Source organism: Hipposideros armiger, unplaced genomic scaffold (genome assembly GCF_001890085.2).
Source record: "Hipposideros armiger isolate ML-2016 unplaced genomic scaffold, ASM189008v1 scaffold_1322, whole genome shotgun sequence".
Taxonomy (NCBI): Eukaryota; Metazoa; Chordata; class Mammalia; order Chiroptera; family Hipposideridae; genus Hipposideros; species Hipposideros armiger.
Window position 1 is genome coordinate 281,376 of NW_017732672.1, and position 9,579 is coordinate 290,954.

The window sequence follows — 9,579 nt, forward strand, 5'->3', positions numbered from 1 at the left end:
TCCAGACACTTCTGATTATGGCGAACTACTGCTTGAGCAACGTTGACCAAAGTGTCCATTTGTATACAGTTTTTTGGCATCCTGTATATAATTCTGATAAACTGAAGTTCCCTGTAAATGTGACTGTATTTAATTGATATATTGGTGCATAATATTATAAGGCTTATCAGTTATGTGGGAGAACAAGCTACACTTATGCAGAGGTTTCTGAAATGTTGTGGGGAGGGGGCTATTAATAGAGTTATTAAAGATACCATTTGACTGTCCCTCACCTAAGGTGCCCAGCTGTTGGTGCTCTGCTCAGTGTTCACGGGTCCCAGCCAGCAGAGCGATCCTGCCTCAGGCCAAGACCTCGCCCAAATACCACCTCAGATGGAATGCGCCATGGAAACCATGATGTTCACGTTTCACAAATTTGCTGAGGATAAAGGCTACTTAACAAAGGTACTCTCAGGAAAAAAGGAGCTCCCTGGATTTTTGGAAAATCAAAAAGATCCTCTGGCTGTGGAAAAAATAGTGAAGGATGTGGACCAGTGCTGCATTGGCAGAGCGGGCTTCCAGAGCTTTTCACTAATTGCTGGGCTCACCATCACGTACAATGACTATTTTGTAATACACAAAAAGTGCAGAAGGGAAAGAAGTAGGCAGCACGGAGCAATTACTCCCGCTTTAAGAGTTCTCCCAATGAGCCGCTTAAGGAAATCTCTCTGCCCCACAGCTTCCTCCTGTATAAGGATTTAATGAACAGATTGGGACCCTTTGAAAATGTACAAATAAAATCCCATCCTCATTTGACAAGAGAAATAAAAGCCAATTAAAGCCAGGTAAGCCTTTGATGTTTACATTGCTTACATTCTCTTGCCCTCAATAAACACATTTCTTAAAAAAAATACCATTTGAATTTTGCCTGTGGACTGAGGCTTTCTCATGATTCCCAGGGGGAGGAAATGAATGATAAAGGAGGAGTAGGGTAAGGTGAATGGACCTTGATTTCTGGCCTTCACTTTGCTTGTTACTCTGGGACAGCAGCCTTGTGAAGATGACTTCCTTATCTCTTTATGTCCTAAGTGGTTACTAGGATCACAGCTGGTAACCAGCCTCTTTACTTTCCGTTTGAAATGAATGGATAGAACATGCTTTGTAAATGGAATGTTAAGGAGAGTTAGGAAGCTATAGAATATGTTCATCTAATGGAAGAATCGATTTGGCCATGGGGATACCTAAAGTTAAAGCCTCTGTGTTAAATTGCAGAAGAACCGATTTAGCACCCTACACTATTTCTGTCTGATTCTTGGAGTTGAGTGTGGGCCCAGGGAATTCACTGGGCATCCTTAGAAATTCCTTCTGGTTAAAATGAAGACATAGAACCATCCTGGGTGGTTTTTAAAGTGCTGGGGCTAGAGACCTGGGCCGGGGGCAGTCACATAGTAGGACCCCTTCTCTGTCCTGACTTTCTGTCTTTCCTTGTGAATATTTCAACCCTTAAGGTGATCAGTTGAGTTAAAGTAGAGATGAGAGGAAAAGAAAAAAGAGCAGCCTCATGACTTTACCTTGCGATGGGGACTGTAGAAGGAGATGTTAGGGACTGATTGGCATATTAACCTGACTTATGTTTTTCTTTTCTTCCTTTTGCTAAATCCCAGCTGGCCAGGGTCACCTCCTTGTGCCCCCACTGGCTACCTCCCAGAGACATTACCCAGGTGCCAGTGCCCACTAACTACCCAGCTCCCTACCCCTCAGCAATCGCTCGGGTTTCAATCGTCATGGATTTCTTTCTCCCCTGGGTTGCCATGGCCTCCTTTTTCACTCTCGACTTTAAAACATCGTTTGCTTTATCTCTTTGTCTCCCTTGTTCAAAAGGGGAACTGGTCAGAGACTATTCCTGCGTTTCTACCCTGCTTCTTGTTTTTTCTCTAAACCAAGATTTTTGGGCCAAGGATAGAAAATTGTGTTCCAACTCTGTAGTTCTCATAGAGGCCCTAGTTTTGTCTGGGGGCTGTGCTTCAGAAGGCTCCAGGTGTATCAATTATGCTGCCCATGCCTGTGTGCTACCTCTTCAATCACTTGTGTCCCCTTGTTTGTGAAGCACAACAGAGTGTGCTTTCAGAAGGAGTCTTTTGTATTCCTGGTCTAAAAATATTTGCATGTAAATGTTGGGAATCCAGACAGTCTCCTAAAGATCTACATTTTGCATGGGGAGGCACACAGACCACTGGAGTGCATTTGAAAATGAAATTTACACCATTGCACCTTGGGTCCCTGCCCCATAGCATTGCAGTGACATCTGAGAAGGAGAGAGTGTGACATTGATCAAGGCAAAGCATAAATAACCACATTTCAAAATGAATACTAATTGCATAATGACAGTTTCCAAACTATTAGCCTACTTTACAAAAAAAGTTAATTCAACACAAGCCCAGAGCTGGCTGTTGCTTATGAGTTGTGCTGCCAGTTGGCAGGCACAGCTTTGCAAGGGGATTGGGGGATACGAGGGTTATTGTAGTAGAAACACACTCGGCCTTTTGTGAGGAGGGTACAAACTGCATCACTCTCTCAAGCCCCTGCTGTTCAGCGTTCAAGAGTGGACACCAGGACACTGCATGCCTTCAGAGGAAGTTGCTTACTTTTCCTAGAGGTAAAATGGCCCAGTGCCCAGGCTTGGGGAGGAGCCTTGGGTGTGTATTCCTGTGAAGGAAAGAATTCTGGGCAGATGGAGGTGATAAGCATTGAGGAACTGAACCTGGGCTGGCATGTGCTGCCCTTAGCTGGGAAATCCTGGGCCCAGGGGAGGGCATGGCCACACAGGCTGACCTTCTCCAGAATGAAATGTGCACGCTACTTCGGCAGGCCACTCCACTGCTTCTGGGCCTACGTTCCGTCACATGTAAAATGAAGGGAGTGGACTGGGTGACTGTGAAAGCCCCCTCCAGTTCAGAGACAATACCAGGGTCTCTTCCTCTATGCTGAGTATCCCCTAGAAGAAGAAAGGCATTTTGCTTGGAAGAGTGGCATGAAACGATGGGACTGGTTCCCTGTCGTTGCCAGGAATCATAAAAGTTTGTGTCATTTGCCAAAATGTGATCTTGTGTGAAAGTACCTTGAAGGAAAATGAGAAAGTGTCTGTTAAGAAGAGGAGCCGAGGCAAGGGTTCATTCTCTTTGGGACATCCTATTGCTTTGACTAATCGGGAGGGAGCATTAGGAAGGCCTCAAATGAATCCCCAAATCAAAATAATTTCATGTAATATTCCTAGAAGAAGGGTATGTGATGAAGGTTATGTTATATAATTTGCCACTAGAGAGCATCCACTCAAGATTTGAGAACCCCAGTTTATGTACCACTTTATACAATAGGAGGCCCTGACCTGTGGGACTCCAGTTAGACAAAGTTGGATTTACCAATCAGGAAATTCAGGGAAGGGCTCTATTATTTTACACCATTATTTTACTTTCAGGTTTTCATCAATTCCTAGACTCACACCAGTACCAAATGACTGGGTGGGAAAATGTGCTCAGAGCATTCCCAGGTTTAGGCATAACACTTCATTTTCAGCATTCAGGCAAATATCTGATTGTTCTTCTGAAAACAACTTATTAAACTCCATTCCCCTATTTTTATACATTTACAGCAACTCTTCTCTTTGTTTAAAAGGTCACTTTTCACACCTATTTCGAGGGAGACCCTTGTATTCTCAGCTAAAGAATAATTTCTAGCCCCTTCCTTCCTAGCCCCTTTTCCCCTAAGTACTTGTAGTCCAAATAATGGCTGCAATTTTAATTGTCAGGTACTTCTAGGTTAGATCACCGAAGTGCTGATTAGATTTGTTTGAAACAAGATCCAGGTTATATAAATCTAATTTTAATCAAAAAAGCTTTATTTCTCCCAAATACTTCATATCTTCTCTGCTTAATTTGACCGTGAAAGTTACTATTGTGAAAGCTCCCTGTCATGTTCTTCAATGTGAAAACTCAAGTTAGACTATCGTTCTGAGTTAAGCTCTCAGAAAGAGCACATCCAGAATTACTGTGGAATGGTGCAGCTCCTGTACTCCTGAGATTGTGATTTTGCTGATAGCCAGCTTCTAATATTTTTTATAAATCAAAATAATTTCCTTATATTAGAATAATTAATTTCTGATCTATGCCTTAGGGATATTTGGGATGCACTTTAAGGGGAATGTTTTTTTTTTAAAGATTTTTATTGGGGAATTGGGATGGGAACAGTGCTGGGGGATTGGGGGAAGGGGAACAGATAACTTGCTGTCGTTTTGTTCTTCAATCTAGTTGTGGAGGACGTTGCTTCACTTGCCCAAGTTGGCACCATCATTGCGCTCTTCCCTGGCGAGGCAGATCAGTCACCAGCTTCTTGGACGGCCGCTCACTGTGGCTGCTGGCCGCTCACTCTGGCTGCTGGCTACACACGGTAGCCCATGGCAACCCACTGCCACAGTGGCTGCAGCCTATGCCGTCGCCGGCGACTCACGGCAGCCCAGCTCCAGGTTGAGCTGTTGTTCAGCATCTTAGNATTCTCTGCCTCTTATGCCAACACGAGTCCCCAATCTAAGGTGCGAAAAAAGGAGAGACTTTATAGTTTGCAAAATGGGGAAACACAGCCTCTGGAAAAAACTGAAAGTGCACTGTCTTCACATTTTGCCCCCCACCCCCACCTCTCAAAGGGGAGGCCCACTTATATAATAAGTGCCTGTCCTGGTCCCTGATTGGTTAATTTTTATATAAATCAGGAACCCAAACTTGCACAGTTTGATTGGTCCAAATAACACTGTCCTGATCGGTCCAAATACTACTGTCCTGACTGGAAAGAATCATGCGTCGTGATTGGTCATTGCAGAGCTGCTCTGATTGGTCAGTAAAGATGCAAATAAGGATATAGCTGCTCAGCTCAGATTTGAAGGGGCAGGTCTCAGTCCATTGTTTGAAATAGGATTCCAGGCACTCCTTTATAATGCTTGACTCAGTATGCAGGAGGCTCTTAGCTCCTTCTATGGCTTTTCCCTGAAACACACAGTGCATGAGAGGCCTCTGCCAGCAATAACTACTACACTCTGATTATGAATTCCAATTAACCACAAGGCGTCCGTTTTGGCAAGTGTATTCCTTCTTGGAATCAGTAGGTGTAAGGTAAGGGTCTACCTTTATTCTTTTGAATGTGGCTATACAGTTTTCCCAGCACCATTTGTTGAGGAGACTATCTTTTCCACATTGAATGGCCTTGGCACGCTTATTGACATTCATTTGACTATATACGCAATCCATGAACTACTTTTACAACTATTGTCAGATAAACTATACCAATAAACTGAAAAACAAACAAATACTAAAAGAGGCACACTTTGAAAACATCAGATTCAAAAGAGGAGAGAGTTGGCCACATTCATGCCCTCATCTTGCCTTGCGTTTTACAGTATGACACTTCCAGATTTCAGTAATATTGGGTGTTCATAGACTGCTTATCATTCACTCAGAGAAAGAGAGATCACATTTTTAAAAATTTTTTTAAAGGACAGCTTAAAACAGATAAAAGAGAATCCATTTAAATGGTTCAGTTAGAAGAACAAATGAAAAAAAAATCCCCAGTTGACACCTAATGATTCTATCTGTTTAATTTTTATCCAGAAATACTGCATGATGATATATTAAAGTAAATCCTTAATACATCAGAATACCCAGTAAATGGGGTTCATTATTATTATTATTATTATTATTATTATTGTTGTTGTTGTTGTTTCTGATGTACAAAACAACATACTGTATAGACATTTACACACCTCACAAAGTGATAACTCCGAGTCGACTACCCATCTGACACCATACATAGCTATTACAATACCATTGACTATGTTCCCTATGCTGTACTTTACATCCTGTGAATATATATGTATTTTAATTATAATTGACATTCAATATTATTTTATATTAGTTTCAGGTATACAGTATAGTGGTGAGACATTTATATAATTTTTGAAGTGATCCCCCCTGATAAGTTTAGTACCCATCTGACACCATATATAGTTTTTACAACATTATTGACTATATTCCCCATACTGTATTTCATATCCCTGTGACAATTTGTGACTACCAATTTGTACTTTCTAATCTCTTCACTTTTCTCTCCCATCCTCCATCCCCTAAATCCCCTCTCATCTAGCTACCATCAATTTGTTCTCTGTATCTGTGAGTCTGTTTCTGTTTTGTTTGTTTGTTTATTCTGTTCTTTAAATTACACATGTAAGTGAGCTCATATGGTGTTTGTCTGTCTCAGTGTGACTTATTTCACTTAGCCTAACATCCTCTAGGTCCATCCATGGTGTTGCAAATGGTAACAGTTCATTCTTTTTTATGGCAGAGTAATACTCCATTATATATATGTACTACATCTTCTTTATCCAATTGTCTGTTGATGATAATTTTGGTTGTTTCCATATCTCAGCCATTGTGAATAGCGCTGCAGTAAACTTAAGGGTGCATATATTTTTTCTAATTAGTAGAATTGCTGGGTCATAAGGTAGTTCCATTTTTAATTTTTTGAGGAACCCCTATACTGTTTTCCATAGTGGCTGCACCAATTTGCAATCCCACCAACAGGGTTCAAGTGTTCAAAATGGGGTTCTTCTTTTTTCATTTTTTTATTAAAGATTATTGGGGTGACAATTGTTAGTAAAGTTACATAGCTTTCAAGTGTACCATTTGGTTCGTTTAATGGAACTTTCTGATGAATTGTAATTTAAAGAAAAAACCATGTTTTTGTGTATTTCTTATCTTTTCTGCTGAAAAAAATTGTGAAACCATTCATTAGTATATTTTCCTCTCAAATTTAGAGTCTAGTAAACTGAATTCCATGTTTGATTCAATGATTAGGCATACATCAAAGTGACAAAGACTGTGGTTTGAATTCTATCATAGCCACTTATCAGCTGTGTCATTTGGGGCAGGGTATTTAACCTCTTTGTGTCTTAGTTTCCTGATCTGCAAAATAGTGATAATTGTAATTGATGTATATTGCTCAGCACAGTATTTATACATTGTAAGTCCTAAGAAAATTTCAGCTATTACCATTATCACTGGTTTTTTTTTTATTGTTCAATGTAAAGCAAAATCCTCTGCAATGGGGTAACAAGAAAATAGGAGACCCAGCTGGAAACTTCAGGTGCTTACTGTGCAGGTAAAGGCTACAAGAATTGTATCTACAAAATGGTTAAATTTCAGTGGGATGCCATAAGTTATGAAGGTTCTTGTCAAATGAGTGATCCATACCTCAGGTCTGTAGGGACTCAGGGAGGTGACACAACAGCTGGATAGGCAGGATTGAGAAAGACAGGGGTGATGAAAGGAGGAAGAAAAGGCAAGGGAGAAACAGGCAAGCCCTGAATGATTCAGCTAGGTGAAGAAGGGGCACAGGAACAGCACATGCAAAGGTGTTGGGTCGGGAATGAGCATAGCATGTTCTGGGAATCCTCTGTGAGGTTTGTAGTGTCAGGGTCATCATTCTGGAGCAAATTTCCTTGCTAGGAGAGTCATTGGATAAGATGCAGGCAATTAGACTGAATGTGTGCTGACTCCTGGGATTTCCTCTAAATGGTTATAAAAGCACAACAAAATGAAAACCACAGGAAAAAAATTAAATAAAAAAAGACCTATAAAAAGGAAAAGAGGGAAAAAAGGCTTTCCCGGCAATTTACTTTTTTTCTGCAATAATACAGAGGGTGCCAAGAAATGTATACACATTTTAAGAAAGGAAAACTGTATTAAAATTATAATACTCAATATATACCAATAACAAAAGATGAATACAAGTCACGTTTGACTTCTGCAATTACAAGAGGTGCTCAAAGTGGTTACCATCAGTGTCCAGACACTTCTGATTATGGCGAACTACTGCTTGAGCAACGTTGACCAAAGTGTCCATTTGTATACAGTTTTTTGGCATCCTGTATATAATTCTGATAAACTGAAGTTCCCTGTAAATGTGACTGTATTTAATTGATATATTGGTGCATAATATTATAAGGCTTATCAGTTATGTGGGAGAACAAGCTACACTTATGCAGAGGTTTCTGAAATGTTGTGGGGAGGGGGCTATTAATAGAGTTATTAAAGATACCATTTGACTGTCCCTCACCTAAGGTGCCCAGCTGTTGGTGCTCTGCTCAGTGTTCACGGGTCCCAGCCAGCAGAGCGATCCTGCCTCAGGCCAAGACCTCGCCCAAATACCACCTCAGATGGAATGCGCCATGGAAACCATGATGTTCACGTTTCACAAATTTGCTGAGGATAAAGGCTACTTAACAAAGGTACTCTCAGGAAAAAAGGAGCTCCCTGGATTTTTGGAAAATCAAAAAGATCCTCTGGCTGTGGAAAAAATAGTGAAGGATGTGGACCAGTGCTGCATTGGCAGAGCGGGCTTCCAGAGCTTTTCACTAATTGCTGGGCTCACCATCACGTACAATGACTATTTTGTAATACACAAAAAGTGCAGAAGGGAAAGAAGTAGGCAGCATGGAGCAATTACTCCCGCTTTAAGAGTTCTCCCAATGAGCCGCTTAAGGAAATCTCTCTGCCCCACAGCTTCCTCCTGTATAAGGATTTAATGAACAGATTGGGACCCTTTGAAAATGTACAAATAAAATCCCATCCTCATTTGACAAGAGAAATAAAAGCCAATTAAAGCCAGGTAAGCCTTTGATGTTTACATTGCTTACATTCTCTTGCCCTCAATAAACACATTTCTTAAAAAAAATACCATTTGAATTTTGCCTGTGGACTGAGGCTTTCTCATGATTCCCAGGGGGAGGAAATGAATGATAAAGGAGGAGTAGGGTAAGGTGAATGGACCTTGATTTCTGGCCTTCACTTTGCTTGTTACTCTGGGACAGCAGCCTTGTGAAGATGACTTCCTTATCTCTTTATGTCCTAAGTGGTTACTAGGATCACAGCTGGTAACCAGCCTCTTTACTTTCCGTTTGAAATGAATGGATAGAACATGCTTTGTAAATGGAATGTTAAGGAGAGTTAGGAAGCTATAGAATATGTTCATCTAATGGAAGAATCGATTTGGCCATGGGGATACCTAAAGTTAAAGCCTCTGTGTTAAATTGCAGAAGAACCGATTTAGCACCCTACACTATTTCTGTCTGATTCTTGGAGTTGAGTGTGGGCCCAGGGAATTCACTGGGCATCCTTAGAAATTCCTTCTGGTTAAAATGAAGACATAGAACCATCCTGGGTGGTTTTTAAAGTGCTGGGGCTAGAGACCTGGGCCGGGGGCAGTCACATAGTAGGACCCCTTCTCTGTCCTGACTTTCTGTCTTTCCTTGTGAATATTTCAACCCTTAAGGTGATCAGTTGAGTTAAAGTAGAGATGAGAGGAAAAGAAAAAAGAGCAGCCTCATGACTTTACCTTGCGATGGGGACTGTAGAAGGAGATGTTAGGGACTGATTGGCATATTAACCTGACTTATGTTTTTCTTTTCTTCCTTTTGCTAAATCCCAGCTGGCCAGGGTCACCTCCTTGTGCCCCCACTGGCTACCTCCCAGAGACATTACCCAGGTGCCAGTGCCCACT

General features: G+C 41.2%; 1 protein-coding gene across 1 annotated transcript in view; it reads left to right on the top strand.

The window, feature by feature from the left end:
• The window catches only part of LOC109377212 (protein S100-A10-like), a 10,191-nt gene extending 9,450 nt beyond the window's left edge, over nucleotides 1–741 (top strand). The window contains exon 2 of the mRNA XM_019633482.1: nucleotides 321–741. Coding sequence (XP_019489027.1) covers nucleotides 321–741 — 421 coding nt within the window. The remainder of the gene's footprint in view (nucleotides 1–320) is intronic.
• Nucleotides 742–9,579: the final 8,838 nt, after the last annotated feature.